We start from the raw sequence: 15,851 nt of genomic DNA, 5'->3' as shown, positions 1-15,851 counted from the left end.
AGAAGTGGTGCTTCTTCTTGAGCAGTGGGGTACAAGGGTTCGTTGCTAATGCTAAAGGATGTTATTAATTGTTTCAACTTCTCTTTAGAGGATGATTTTTGTTTCTTCCAAAGAGGCATTGAGATTTGTTGTTAATAATTGATCAGTAAAATGGTTAAATATCAAATGATCAACAAAAAGTGGGGCATATAGTAATGATCGCCTAAAGGGTGGCTAGTGGTGGCATAATAGGTTATTGAGTGATTCCATTTATCGCACACTCAGGCCTTGACTGTACAACATTTCCTTTTAATATAGATAGTAAATTTTTGTTTTCAATTCACAAAACGATGAAAAAAAATTTAGGACAACATAAGATTAAGTGGTTTATTGGTTAGAGGTCAATTACAGTGAATTTGAGATTACTCCAAAGAAAGCTAAGTGCCAAAATCACCTAAATGGTGTTAAATTTGAGGCAACTGTAAATTTGACAATAGATTATGAGAAGAATAGTCTAACATTTATATTGTGTTAGAGAAAAACTAGACATATAGAATTTAATGGGGTTACTTTCCCTACTGACGGAACAGGTAGGTCCTCTACACTTGGTACTCTAGATGGATTTCCAAGCCATAAAAAGAAGAAGAAAAGTGTGCATTGCTTAGAATTTTTCTGATTTGAGATTTTATTCAAATCATTCAATTCAATTTACTATCATGTAATAAAGGATCCTCTCTCTCTCTCTCTATATATATCCCTTTCAATGTTTCTAAACACTAATAACACTAAAAAAGAAAGCAAGCAAGGAAATAAAAACTTGCAACTCTTAACCACTTACCAGTCCCATCAAAATGTTACAATCAAGAAAAAAATTTAAGGAGCAAGCCAAGGTTTTAACCCCATAACTACAACTGCCATGACAACCATACCAACACCAATAGTAATTATCTTGACTCAGTTTTTTGTATCTCCCAACATCAACCGGTTCTCCAGAGTTGTTCTTGTCTTTTGAAACTGATGTTACTGCTACTCTTGTAATTATGCATATCAATATTAAAACCAAAAGTAGAAAACAAAGCCAATGTGAACCACTCCCCACTAATGGATGTCTTCTTACCTTATCATTGTTCTCTAATTTCTCTTTATGAGTCTTCCTCAGCTTTCCTAGACCTATGCTATTGAATGCCTTCTGTGCATGTCCTTTAGTTTGACATTGTTCTCCTTTCTCTTCTGCAATGACAATTAATAACTTGGCATTTTTCAGTCCACTACCCAACTCTAGTTTCTTGGCGTTGTTGTCATTTGTCAATGGGATGGGATCAAAGCAAGGGATGCCACTAGTATACTTCAAGTTAGAACAATTCCATCCACTGGGACCCATGTTACACCTTAGCGAGAGATAAAAGTATTTTTTTTGTCTTCGAATGAGCTAATCAAAATCCTAGCAATTATAAAGGCACGTGTATAAAAAATGCGAATTAAACAATCATAGATTCACTTTGGGAAATACCTGGGTTTTATGGGAAACTGCCCTAGTCCTTGGTTAACCTAAGGATTTGTGACGAAAGAGATGCTTAATTGAAAAATGTTCAAAACAAAATCTCTCATTGCCAGCCAACTAGGTCTATCACGTGCTAAATTACCAATTTTGAAAGGATCGATGATGACTTGGTGAATGGGACTAAATGTGGTTTAGGACAGGAGATCTAAAATGAAGGGTAAAAGGCTCAAAAACTTAATTATAATGGGAAACCGAATGTTTGACCTTTATGCAAGGCTGCTATTTTCTCTTCATCCCTTCTCTTTTTTTTCTCTCTATTTATTTCTTTTATTTTTTTTTTACACACTATTCATATCTTCCAATATGAACCATGTTTCTTCACCAATCACGGAGGATTTCACATATTAAAGAAATACTCAACCCAATTGATTATAGAATGATTAAAATATATAGTCTGCCCCATTTTTTTTAACACCACCTCTTTCCTTTTTCAACCTTTTACAAATACTTTTTTATCATTTTCCCCCACTTTTTATCTGCCCCAATTTCCCTAGTTTGATCTTCTTTGATTGTCATTCCATTAAAGCTTTCCAATTTTTCCATCTTCATTGACTATTCCTTCATATTAAGTTGCGCCAATTTCTTCTTCATTACCCCTTCCCGTTTCTCTTCTTTTTTTCACCGTTTTTTTATTTTTATTTTTATTCTTTTCTTTTGTTTTGGCCCTGCAAAATGCATGTTGGGAATTTAACTAGTTCACCAAGGAAATGGTATTTATGCATTGGCTCAATCGGACTGATTAACGGATTTTAAGAATTAATAGGGTTACTTGAGAATTAAGATGGCCAAAGGAGGCCTCTAGTCTTTTCCTTTATCAATTAGCAAAGCACTAGGTCATGATTAGGGGTGGATTTGAGTCGAGCCGAGCCGAATAGTACTAGGCTCGAGCTCGGCTTGAGACTATTCTACAAAGCTCGAGCTCGATTCAAGCCAAAACCTTGAGCTTGAGCTCGGCTCATTTTATATTTTATTATAAATATATTTAAAAAATATTTTATAAAAATAAAAAAATATATATATAATTTTTTTTATTTTATATTTAAAAAATTAAGAACTATAATAATTAATAATTATTATATTTTTATTATATATATATATATATATATATTTGAGCTGGCTTGCGAGCCAAGCTCTAGTAGGCTCAAGTTTGGCTCATTTAATAATCGAGCCACTGAATTGGGCTCGAGCTTGGCTAAAATCGAGCCAAGCCGAGCTTTTTACGAGCCGAGCTCGGCTCATTGCCACCCCTAGTCATGATGATATCTTTACTTTGTGTTGGATCTAGGGAATTACTAGAGGATACATACTTGAATGGTTAAATCTGCCCCAATTTATGACACTTGGGTGTTCCTAGAAAAGATTAAGATTTATGCTCAAGGCGGTTTGAAATGTTCACTGAGGTGGGTATGGGTGGGAATCAATGCTTTTATTTATTAGGCTATCGACTTTTTCCGAGCATTTTTAGATGTAAGTCAATGATGGTCAACTAGCCCTTTACGAAGATATGTTTTGTGATTCATTGCAAATCCATAATTATCTTAGGTTTTAATTATGCAACTTTCTTAGAAATGGAAATCTTCATCTTCTTCTAAGGGAAATGTGACCCAATAGGATTTATTGTTCTATCATGGATAAGTGATTTAGGAAAAAGTGAATGGTAAAAGAAAATGATTGGAAAAACTGATATTTTATTGATGGAAAGGGTTGGAATTACCCTAGAAATGGGAATACATAAATAAGGGTAAAAGACTTAAACCTCTCTCAAAATTTGTTGTAAATACTGAAACCTCTCATTTCTTTTTAAAATTGACTAATACTTTCTTGTTGAAATTATGCCTAATAAAATGATCAAAAAGTCTCTTTTATCCTTTTTAATTATTCAAAATTTCAAAATAGTAGAATTACAACAAGTTAATTAAAATTGACATGTGAGATTTTCTTAAAGTAGCGTCTTCGTAGTCTCCTAATGCATAGACAGACCACCAGTGCAAATCAAGTGAGGTGCAGATCAAAGCTCATGTCAGAGTTTATTTTTCTTTAGCCTAGCACTTGCACTTCAAAAAACATGAGAGAAATCCTGGGAAACAATAACTCGATGCTAAATTTATTCTCTGTCTAGATATTCTTAGACACGTACGTGTTACGAAAGATTGAATCTCATACATATTATCCTTTTATTCGTAAGGCTCATATACATCTATTTCACACTAAATTACATTCAACCCAGATAAATATGTTCCCATTTCACTGAATCGACTACCTATTGATGAAGCAGATTGCAAAGAATAAAAATAAATTCTGTATCGTAGCAACCTAAACGTATGAACCAAAAATCTAGAAGGATGAAAATTTCAAGATTTAGGGTATTTAATCATGGCCAAAGTCAAATTTGGATTTTAGCAAAGTGTGATGTAGATTGCTTGATGCGATTATATTAAATCCTGATGGATAATGTAATCTATTTATCAATTAGATTAAATTTAGGTATTGTTTGATGCGATTATATACATGCACAAAAGCCTTTCAACAATTTTAATTTAAACTTCTTTAGGTTTTATATAAATCTATTTTTTTTTTTTTTGTTTTCCATTTGTAATACGTGATTATTTTTACTTTTTTTTGCTTTATGTTTAATCTTATACATTCTGCTTGTTTATGTAGATTCACTTATATTCAAATCAAATTGGATATCCAAAATTCTAAACTAACAGAACTCAGATCCATATTTTATGTAGTAAAGAGTTGGGATGAACTCCTGTTGCCATAGTGTCGATTGTTGAGGGTGTAATGGCTATCAAAAGTGGTAACCAATCGGGTGATTAGTGGGTCAATTGATGGGATCTCCGGCTGTTTGTAGTGGATGGAGTCTCATGATCAAATCTCATTGCCACCAGGGACCAAGGTTGGGGTGAGGGGTAATGAATGCAAAATCCATGAAAAGTTTTGATTAGGGATGCAACTTAGAATGGCTCGGCTTGGAATTTTGCCAAAATTTGAGTGGATTCAGGCCTTAGTGTAAAATGCTTACTCGGGCCAACCTTAAGTTAAATTGAATCCCTAATTTTGATTAATTAAAGTTTTTTTTTTTCCTGATATCATTCATTCCCTATTCCCTATTCCCTATTCCCTTGGGCATGATAAAAATTGTCATATATATTATCTATAAAATGTCTTGGGATTGTTTTGAGATAGAATCTGAAACTTTGATGCATACCTAAATGCTATCGAATTTCCATAGGATAATTGAAATATCAGCCCATCACAAAATGTGAGGATACCAACTGACCACCTAAACTACACCATTGTCATTTGTGACGGAGGAAACTCCAATGGGCAATGGCTATGGATGTAATGTAATCACGTTTTTATCATTTGCTTTTCATAACAACGTCCAAAAAAAGATCTTGGGAGCATAGCTTAGACTATAAGTCAGAATCCATTGCTTGGAGGGAATGAGTAAATGCATGCCTATTTTTATAAGGAGGGATTCGGCTTTGGAGAACTGCAGACTAAACAATGGCGTTATAGAAAGAACTGCAGACTACTGCGGGTGATCTTATTTCCCTTCTTCGACCGATCAAATACAGCAGAGTAACATGTTACAACGTGATCCATGATCCACGTCGCAAGTTTATACGGTCAGATGCTGATCTACAAACGCATCCTGTTTCTGTGGTCCCCAGACCCGAGATTTTTTGCTGCAAATTCGCACAGCACAGCGGTTCCAGCGCCACGGGGACATTGTATGAATCGTCTTCATTCGGACCCCACTCTAGTAGGAATCGGACGGTCAACAATTTGGACCTTTTTAGATTCGCATCTTGCCAATGCCATTTTCTCGGTCCCTCCATCTCTCTTTTCTGTTTCTGTAATCTGTACTGTCTCTCGACTCTCGACTCGCCAACCTATAGGAATAGGGCGACAACTACGAAGTTCGAGCTCTCAGGTCTCCCACTTGATAACACCCCTCCCCATCATCGTTACACGTTACAGCCGGCCGTTTCTCCCCTCTTTGTCATCACTCCCTTGCTCTTAATTCCCTTCTTTTGAATCTCCAATTATCGGGAGCTGCTTCTGTAGGTATCCAAATCTTCTGCCTTTCCCCAACCCCTCAACACACACCGACACCGAAAACTCTATATTTTAGTTCTAATCGTCGACATTCCGTCACCGGGAACCCCAAAAGCAAATTAGAAAGTTGATTTCGCGGCCAAGAATGGCTCAAGCTTTACATTTCGCCGTATCTTCTCCATCACCCGCTCGTTCCTTATCGAAGCTCTCCTACTCGAAACATTCTCAATCTCTTTTCCATCGTCGTATCCCCGCCACATTCGTACGGAAGCCGATTTCAGCCGTGTCTTCAGATCTCGAGTCTTCGTCACATCAGGTTCTGGTCTCTGAGAATGGGAAAGGTGGGATTTTTTTGGCTGCATCACCACCGCAGACAGCGGCGACGACGGATTCGAGTGTCATCGAGGTTGATGCAGTGACGGAGGCTGAGCTGAAGGAGAATGGGTTCCGTAGCACGCGGAGGACGAAGCTCGTTTGCACGATTGGTCCGGCCACTTGCGGATTTGAGCAGTTGGAAGCGCTTGCCGTTGGCGGGATGAACGTGGCGCGTATCAACATGTGTCACGGCACGCGGGAGTGGCATCGGACTGTGATCGAGCGGGTGAGGAGGTTGAATGAAGAGAAGGGATATGCTGTTGCAATCATGATGGACACAGAGGGGAGCGAAATTCACATGGGGGATCTTGGTGGCGCTTCATCCGCCAAGGCTGAGGTATTTTGCACCTCGGATTTTAATTTACATCTTTCATTATAACACTGAAAATACAATTAATTCTCAGCATTTGCTTTTAAATTATTACTCTTATTGCATAAAGATGGAATTTAGTCTAAGAAGGAGGATTTTAGAAGTTATTTCGTTCTCTTTATTTATTTATTTTTTTTATTTTCTTTTAGTTGGACATAACTTTGTTGAGGGGTCTTTGTCTCTTTGGCGTTTATGGGATGGGTGTAGTAAAAGTATTTCGCTTCAAGTGTTACTATTGTAACATTTTATTCGACGCCAGAATTGAATTATTGAAGAGTTTGAAAGCATTTTTCTTTTTCTTTTCCTTCCTCATCAGTAAGTAGAGAGCAATTAAAGCGCTTTGTATATCTACAAGCTGGATGATTTACCAGAGAAATGGAATTCGGTATGGTTTCCATTTTTTTTTTCAATTTTTGTTCCAAGTGTTAAAGTCAATTTTTGTCTTAGGGATGGACTTTGATAGGATAACTGCCATTGTGCATCTCCATGTAACTTTTCCTCTTTCTTGGAAAAGTAAATAAGAATCGGTTATCAGATCAAAGAGGCATGTGATTTGAGTGGTAAATTGAATCCCTTCGAATAGCTATCAGGAACTAGCCATTCAGCTGCTTGGGCTGGGGGTAATGAGGACTCGAGTGAACATTTTGGGGCTCTAACATTACCAATCTAGTTATGCATTTTATATATGGTGTAATAAAGAGCCCCTAGTTGGTCTTCGGCTGCCCTCGGTACCATTGTGATGTCCCAAAGTCTTGTATATTATCCCATTATATTCATATGAATGCATGATCTAGGCTTGTTGCTGATAAAAGCATATACATCGGCGCTTGAGCCTTTCCATCTAGTGAAATAGTGCTTCATTTTGAGGTTGTTCTTCCATCCATCTGCTAGAATTTGCAGTTCCCTGTACCCATCGGAACAAGGTGTTTGCTCCAGAAACCAGAGCTCTAACTTCTGATACAATGACAGAAAACACAAAGACCAATGCCTATCACATCAATCTGTGAACCATCCAACAACAATCTTTGAGTTGCCCTCAGTCTCCACTGTGTTGTACACCTAAATCCGCCACAAATCTGGACACTGTTTCTGTGCTCTGTTTTCAACTTGAAACAAATCAGATCCTATACAGCCATAATATCTTATGTTTTAATGGTATTTAGTGCAGCCTTATTGAAAAAAAGAGGACAGTATTTGAATTTGAAATTGGCTTGAATTGTGCAGTTGTCTGTTAGCAAGGTTGATCCAGCAATAAGCCTTTTAAACAGAGTAAAACAAATTTTCTTCCTTGTTTAATAAAAGAATATGTTCATCTGTTGGTATTCTTTTTGACTAAAGGTTGATTTAGCTGTCTTCCTGCTTGCAACTACGATGGTGTTTGTTCTGTGGCCGTTTTTTTTGAAAAATGGCACCAGATCATTGTCACATAGGCATTTATTCTAAAATGCTATTTGGTAAGACGTTTATTAGATAAACATTTGTCTCAGTTTCTGCGAGAGCCAACCATTGGGCGGAACTTCAATTTTGATGTTCCCCCAACACCCAGACGTTTATTTACTGTTCAGCTTATGTGGTGCCTAATGGCATCTATTGCACCTAGCTCTCAAACAACAACAATAAACGTTTATCAATTGCTTTTCTTGTTTTTCAAGATAAATCCTGTACAAAACATTTTCTCCAATAAATGGCCGCAGTACCAAACAACCTCTACATCAAAAGTAAAAGAAGGCCATTACCCAATATTGTTCCAAGCCATGATACAGACCTAACTAGGGATGTCAACAGGTTGGGTATGGTCTGGGCCCGCCTGACATGACCTGACTCCACCTGACTAAATAAAATGGATACGAAACCTGAACTAACCCATGCCATGAATAGTACACCTATACCCAATGATCAGACCCTTGTTGTACATGGGTGCTGTTTTTTTGATGATTAATGAAATATGTACTTTTATCTATTTTCAAACAAAAGTACCACTATCTATTTGATGGCAATATTCACAAATGCTTCAATACTTTCATGTCAGTGGGCCGGGCTTGGCAAAGATGACCTCAACCAAAATCCAATTTAGGCAGATTCAACCCTGATCCAATAGGGTTAGATCAAGGCAGGCTTTCCACTCAACCTGATCCACTGACACTCCTAGACCTAACCTTGGGCATTTTCTTTTGTACAAAGTGGCCACTCTCAGATTCAATCATGTTCTCAGCCTGAGATTTTACCATTGCACCAAGAAATGGTGCTTACTACATCAAAAGTCTCATCTAAAATTTGATCTAGGAAGGGTTGGTGTTCTACTGAGATAAATCTGGTGGCATTACTCTCACTATAAGCTCTATAATTTCATTGCAAGTGGTTATCATGTGATAATTTCTTTCTTTTCATCTGAATACTCATGATTCCTGTCTAATCCATTGTCTTTCTACCTCTTTGCCATGTTTATTAGATGATTAAAATGTTGATCACTGACAAGGATGTTATTCATTCATCTTCCTTTGAAAATATTGCATGAAGTCAACATAAAATGTGTCTTGTCTTTTAATTTCAAAATATTTGGAATTGTTCCTTGTCATTTTTCATTGAATATCATAGGAGTGTCTCTGGTTCTAGACATTCCCTTGATATGGTTAATTGAAATGCCTTTGTTAGTATAATAAAGCCTTACAATGCAAATAATGCAATATACATGCTGTTTGTGTGCAGGATGGTGAAATTTGGACTTTCACTGTACGATCTTTTGGTTCATCTCGTCCAGAACGTACCATCAGTGTTAATTATGATGGTTTTGCTGAAGGTTATTGTTCTAAGATCTATTCTTTGGTTAATTGCATAGTTATTCTTCTAAAAATATTTAAAAACAAAAATATCTATTTGGATTTTAAACAAGCTTATGTGTGATGCAGATGTGAAAGTGGGTGATGAACTCCTTGTGGATGGTGGAATGGTGAGGTTTGAGGTGATTGAGAAGATTGGTCCGGATGTCAAGTGCCGCTGTACTGATCCTGGACTGTTGTTACCACGTGCTAATTTGACTTTCTGGCGAGATGGAAGTTTGGTTCGTGAACGTAATGCAATGCTTCCAACAATTTCTTCTAAGGTCAGTAACTGGAACCACAAGAAAAAATAAAAGCAGAGGGTGAAAGTAAGCTGTTTGACGTAGTTCACAATGTTGTTCTCTGAATATCATTGTGAGGTTGAGCTTCACTGATGAAACACCTAGCTGAATTAGGGGTGATCATGGGCCCGTCCGGCCAGGTTTGGCACCTATGATAAGATCTTTAACCTAGGTTTGGGCCTGGCCCAGCCACACCCCAGGCCTAGATTGCAAGCCCAGGTCCAGCCCTACACGGCCTGGGCCAGGCTTATGGAATTTTGGGCCTAATGAGTAATGACTTTTGGCCCATGACATCGAATAAAAATTTAATTAATTAAAACTTTTAAATTAAATAACATGTGGTACATGCAAAAAAAATACACATGTAAAAGTTAAATTGGGATTGGCTAAGCTTTAGGCCTATGGCACAAAAAAAAAAGCACGGGCCTCATTTAATTGCTATGCTTGATTTGGCTTGGCTTACCTGTCCTTGATGAAAGGAAGACCTTCATTCCTATTCTTGAGCGACGTGGGACTTGGAACAACACTAAATAGTTAGTGCAACCGTTAGTGTTTTCCCAAGTCCCACATTGCTTCGGGAATGAGAATAAAGGCTTTGCTTAGGAGGACGATTCTCATACTTGAATTGACTCAAGTGTTGACACTTTGGTGACATGTGCCTGTTCATAAATATTTATTTATATGCAACTTAAAACGTTTATATTTTATATAAGATAATAAACATTTAATATAAAATAAAATATGCTTGTGTATATATTACATATAAAATATAATACATATATTATAATATGCATATTATATATTATATATTTAAAAATATTATATTGTGGGCTGGGCTTGAAGTGTTGGGCCCAAGCCCGGCTCGGAATTTTCCGAGCTTGATGTGAGCTTGGGCCCAGGCCAGGCCTGCACACAAAAACCTGGGCCCAGGCCCAGAAATTTGCGGGCTGGGCCAGGCCATGCCAAGAATGATCACCCCTAGCTGAATCATTAGCTGGTTCATGGGACAAGCTGAAAGTTTTTGTTAAAAGAGTTGCAACTTTGTGACAACTAATCTCTTGTACTAAGACAGTATTTGTGTCTGTTTTGCGTTAAATCATTCAACTATCTATTTGATGCACTGCATGCTGGATTCAACTGTCCTTGCCATTAGGTGCAGATCCAGATCAGCACTCCCCCAAGGAGGCTTAACCAAGCAAAGGAAAAAGATAAAAACCAAGAAAAAAAAACAGAATGAGATTTTGTAAATTACAACCCTACCCTGGGACTGAACCTGTCTCGCCAGTGGCCTAAAATTCCAAGGAATTTGGTCTTGTGACTTAATCGAACAGATAATGGTTTGGCAGCCACCTTCGACTTCCACATTTCTCATACCTTGCATCATCAACTTTAGTCCTTGGATTAATGTCAGCAGCTCAGGCCTCGAAGAGTTGCCTTTACAACCAGTCCTGAATAGCTTCCTTTTATAACATTAGTATATATCTTTTTTATGTCTTTAGACGTTCTTATTCTTCTAGATTTTTTACAGGATTGGCTGGATATTGATTTTGGGATTGCAGAAGGTGTTGATTTCATTGCAATTTCATTTGTCAAGTCTGCTGAAGTGATCAAGCATCTTAAGAGCTACATTGCAGCACGTTCTCGTGATAGGTAAGCTTATATATTTTTTGACCCTCTAGTTATTTTGTATGGTGCTGTCCTGTGATCTATTGCCTTGACTTTTTAAGTTTATTGAACATGATGAACCAACAACCCTTGGATATCAGTGGCTTGACCATTGTCGGCTTTAACCAGAATGAGGGCTATATACATAAGATGTTTTTGTGAACTTTGTTTTTTGCATTATGCTGTTTAGGTTTTGGTTAGAGATCCTTCAGGTTGTTAAGTATGTGTGGTTATTGGTAAATATGTGATGGTCTAAAGTATACTTGGCTTTCCAGAAAAAAAATTATAGATTAATGTGGAATCAATGGACTAGGGTAAAGATGTTAATTTGTTTGTACGATAAAAATGTTATTTGAATCTTCATTCCTGTTTACTTGCATTTAGTTTGATTAACCATTTTTGAATAACTTATTAAGATTGGTTTATTGAAACTATAATCATGACTTGCCTTATACATTACCCTGATATCATTATAAAACTGCCATCTTTGTAGAATAGTCAAATCTATTTAAACTTTTATGGAACTTTGAAAATTTACTTTGCTTCCCTTCCAAATATGACATTAACATGCTCAATTGTTTTTCGGCAGTGACATTACGGTCATTGCAAAGATAGAGAGTATAGACTCTTTGAAGAACTTGGAAGAGATCATTCAGGCATCAGATGGAGCAATGGTGGCAAGAGGAGATCTGGGTGCTCAGATTCCATTGGAGCAAGTCCCATCAGCCCAACAGAGGATTGTTCAGTTGTGTAGGCAGCTAAACAAGCCTGTTATTGTTGCATCTCAGCTTCTTGAGTCCATGATCGAATACCCTACACCAACTAGAGCTGAAGTGGCGGATGTTTCTGAAGCAGTTAGGCAGAGGGCAGATGCTTTGATGCTTTCTGGTGAGTCTGCAATGGGCCAGTACCCAGAGAAAGCATTGAGTGTGTTGAGAAGTGTCAGCCTGAGAATTGAAAGGTGGTGGAGGGAGGAGAAACATCATGAAGCTATGGAGCTCGCAGAAATCTCTTCTTCATTTGCAGAAAGCATTTCAGAGGAGATATGCAACTCCGCTGCTAAGATGGGTAAGCCTTCTTCTTCTACAATTCTGCCCTTCTCTGAACTTAGAAGGACATTGATGGTGCTTTGCCTTTTCCAAATATCGGGAAGAACCATCTTTTTCCTCCAATATTGGTAAATGTGAACTTAGATGACATTGGCTGCTGGTGACCAATTTTAAGTATGTCCAAACTAAGATGGTTCTCTCTCTCTCTCTCTCGCACACACACACACACATGTATGTGTGCATACGAGAGGTAAGCTTTGGATTAAAAATAAATATCATCCCAGTTTTCATAAACTGGTAATGAAAGTGGACATCAGCCATTAAAACCCTTTGAGCACGTTAAAATGGTGCTCCAGGGGGTTTGATGGTTCAGGAGTTCGACATTCTCTCCTGGATGGGGAAGACTGGGAAAGAAATTTATAATAATCGTGGGGCAAAGCTCCATGTAGAGAATTTTATTGGTCAGTCTGTTATTCACTTGTGTAATTAGTATTGTACCAAAAAGTTATATATGGGGAAGATAGATTGGAAATGGGGCTTTCTAAAAGCTTTAGATTTGATCTCTTTTTACTTCTTTAACATGCATTAACCTGATAATCACTCCCTGCAATGTGAATGGCTTTTGTCCTAAAAATGCAGAGGTGATTGACTCGTAGTCATGGCGTATTACTTTTCCTTATTAACTCATTGCTTTTACATTTTTTCTCTCCCACCCAAAGCATAAGCCTTCTTTGTCTGTCATGTTATTATTGATTAACCTTCTTTGACTGGTTGATAAACCCATTTCTGCAAACTTGTAAAAAGAGAAGCTCCATACTCCCCCATTCACTTGGATGGACCTTAAGGTACCTTTTTCCAGTAGGAGCTCACTTGGTCTAGAGGTTTTAGGTTATTTTTTGGGGGAATTCAAAGGACCTTAAGGGAGCCGATGGCTAACTTCTGGTTGAAGCAAACAACATTTTCTCACTGTCAATATTATGCGTGGAAAATAAATAAAACCTATCACCATATACTGATTATGGCATTAATTTGTTCTTTAGTGATCATTGATTTTGTTGCAGCTGGTGCCCTTTTTTCTGCTGCTGTTTTTTCCCTATCTGATGCTTGATAGTTTCAAACCCATTTGACGAGGGTGTGATTGTATCTTGCAGCCAACAATTTGGAAGTGGATGCACTTTTTGTTTACACAAAGACAGGTCGCATGGCATCTCTCCTGTCACGCTGCAGACCTGACTGTCCAATCTTTGCATTTACAACTACAACATCAGTAAGGAGGCGTCTGAACCTCCAGTGGGGCTTGATACCATTCCGGCTGAACTTCTCAGATGATATGGAGAGCAATCTTAATAGAACATTCTCATTGCTGAAGGCAAGAGGAATGATTCAGTCAGGTGACCTTGTTATTGCTGTCTCTGATATGTTGCAATCCATTCAAGTGATGAATGTCCCGTGAAGTATCTTGAAGTCTGTTCCTTTTTAATAATGGTTTGTTTAGACCATTTGATTATTGCTGTTGGCTAGGAAATTAAGTGTTTTATTATGACAATCGAATGTACTATATATCTTTATTCAACAGCTTGGTTAGTGTTTAGTGATAGAAATACAGTCAGGTGACCTTGTTATTGCTGTCTCTGATATGTTGCAATCCATTCAAGTGATGAATGTCCCGTGAAGTATCTTGAAGTCTGTTCCTTTTTAATAATGGTTTGTTTAGACCATTTGATTATTGCTGTTGGCTAGGAAATTAAGTGTTTTATTATGACAATCGAATGTACTATATATCCTTATTCAACAGCTTGGTTAGTGTTTAGTGATAGAAATACAATGACACGAGTAACTTATTTTGCATTGTAAGGGATTTTGAATTGTCTATTTCTTCCTTGTTCACGTTGTTCTCCCCACCACCACCAGGAGTGATAGGTTACAACTGTGAACTGTCTCACAAGTCATAACACGGAAGGTCTGCCTCGTGAATGGAATATGGAAATGGACCCGCCCCACGAGACTGAAAAATTAAATAAATGTGGCGGTTATCTTTGCCAACTGAACATTCAAAATTCGATATAGAACCAGTTTGATGCAGTGTACTTATCCTAGATAGATTGCTGTGGATTGATGATGGGAGCTTTGGTCAGGGACTTGCACTTTTTTGCAGTATCCCCATGAAACAATGGAACCTAAACAATCGAGGAGGAATTACGTAATGATTTCCTTATTTTTAGAGACTACATGAGGAGATGGTGCGGGGCTTCTATTGAAAAAGCAGAACTTTGGAGTTTGGGCTATCCGTGAAGGTGTTTCATATGCTCTTCAAAGAAACCTGTTTCCTCTCATTGTCGAATCTGACTCCATGTCCACCATCAAGGCCTTGCAAGAATGCAAAAGTCCTTGCTTCAGGATACGATACAACTTATTCATCAATGCCCAAATATCAGCTTAGTTCACTGCTTTAGGGAGGCTAAATAGAAGTGCAGATGCTTTAGCTAATTATGCTGTATCCCAATGTTATCGTAGTAGATGGTTAGATAGTCCTGTCTTTTCCGAGGGAGGATATGGCTGAACTAACACAATGGAAATATTGTAAAGCTACTGTAAGCTAATATAAGTATTCTCGTTTTTGCACCAAAAGAAAAAAAAAACAAAAAAACACTCGATCCCTTTTCCACAGTAGTTGAAGTAGGAGAAAGAAAAACATGGTTGCTTTTAACGCAAGTGAGGAAAGCTTCCGAATGTGATGCACAACACGGCATTAAGACGCTTTTCCAAGTTCCAATGTGTGGAGTGGATAGATTTGTTCCGACCGTAAAGTTTGAAGGAAAAATGGCCCAAAAGGCAAGGCCTAGTAGACTCGACTGTGAAGCAAAACATCATATTGGTTGGTCGTTCAGGTAATGGAATATTCAGCTGCGTATTCAGTGCCTCCTGTTAAAAAAAGGGAAAGCCTACATTTTGAATATGAAAGGTTAACAGAAACAGTTTGGCCATTTCAGGTTACAAGTTGGGTAAGTTAGGTCAGGTTGTGAAGAGTTAAGTCAATCCTTGCCCTATCGGAGATGCAGAATCCCAACCTAATCCTAACAACTTGATGTAATTAAAGTCTAGCCCAACCCAAACTAAAATTCCTCCACCTTAATCCAACCCATCTGAACCCAAATATGACATAGGGTTGGGTTTATCACTTGTGTTGTTGGCCCAGGTTTTTTTTTTTTTTTGCTTTGGGCTTTTAGAAAAGATTGTTCACTTTAGATTATAAGGAGATAATCTTATATTATAGCATTCCGAGTTATAAAGTTTGTCTTTTACATTATGAATTAATCGTTTGAATAGACAACATTCTATTTATTTGAAAGAATAAGAAAACCCTATATTGACTCCAAAAGAAAGAAATGAATTGTTCTCCGTTGGATGTTTGGCTGGGACCAAGTGGCTGGAATGATGTTTGAGATTTGCAACAAGATTTATAGGTTTAGCCGTTTAGGTCACTAATAGTGAGAGCATGGGCATATATTGCTTGGGACCATGGTGGGTTTGGGCAAGCCTGGAAACTCGAAATTTGAAGAGGACTAATCTTATCAATCAGCCACAATTATCAAGCTTAATAAACACTTTGACACTGAAACAAAACATGTTATAACCGACGAAAATAAATCCCAAGTCTACAGA

The 15,851-nt window shown here is 37.6% G+C and overlaps 1 protein-coding gene across 1 annotated transcript; it reads left to right on the top strand.

Moving 5' to 3' along the window:
• The first annotated feature begins 5,405 nt into the window (after positions 1-5,405).
• PKP-ALPHA (Pyruvate kinase family protein) lies at positions 5,406-13,818 on the top strand. Its single transcript, XM_010281005.3, has 6 exons — positions 5,406-6,323; positions 9,063-9,153; positions 9,263-9,456; positions 11,003-11,124; positions 11,729-12,207; positions 13,340-13,818. The coding sequence occupies exons 1-6, from the start codon at positions 5,757-5,759 to the stop codon at positions 13,639-13,641; spliced, it is 1,755 nt and encodes a 584-aa protein (XP_010279307.1). The 5' UTR covers positions 5,406-5,756; the 3' UTR covers positions 13,642-13,818.
• Positions 13,819-15,851: the final 2,033 nt, after the last annotated feature.

The sequence above is a fragment of the Nelumbo nucifera genome, chromosome 1 (assembly GCF_055504915.1).
Source record: "Nelumbo nucifera cultivar China Antique chromosome 1, China Antique-T2T, whole genome shotgun sequence".
Classification (NCBI taxonomy): domain Eukaryota; kingdom Viridiplantae; phylum Streptophyta; class Magnoliopsida; order Proteales; family Nelumbonaceae; genus Nelumbo; species Nelumbo nucifera.
Note: the sequence above shows the minus strand (reverse complement) of the source record. Positions and strands in the feature narration are given on the sequence as shown.

What these genes read in the sequence shown, in the direction of transcription:
- PKP-ALPHA (XM_010281005.3), top strand. Translation starts at nt 5,757, where the DNA reads ATGGCTCAAGCTTTACATTTCGCCGTATCTTCTCCATCACCCGCTCGT. An exon ending in CTTCATCCGCCAAGGCTGAG is followed by an intron (nt 6,324 to 9,062) that starts GTATTTTGCACC and finishes GTTTGTGTGCAG; the next exon opens with GATGGTGAAATTTGGACTTT. An exon ending in TTCCAACAATTTCTTCTAAG is followed by an intron (nt 9,457 to 11,002) that starts GTCAGTAACTGG and finishes GATTTTTTACAG; the next exon opens with GATTGGCTGGATATTGATTT.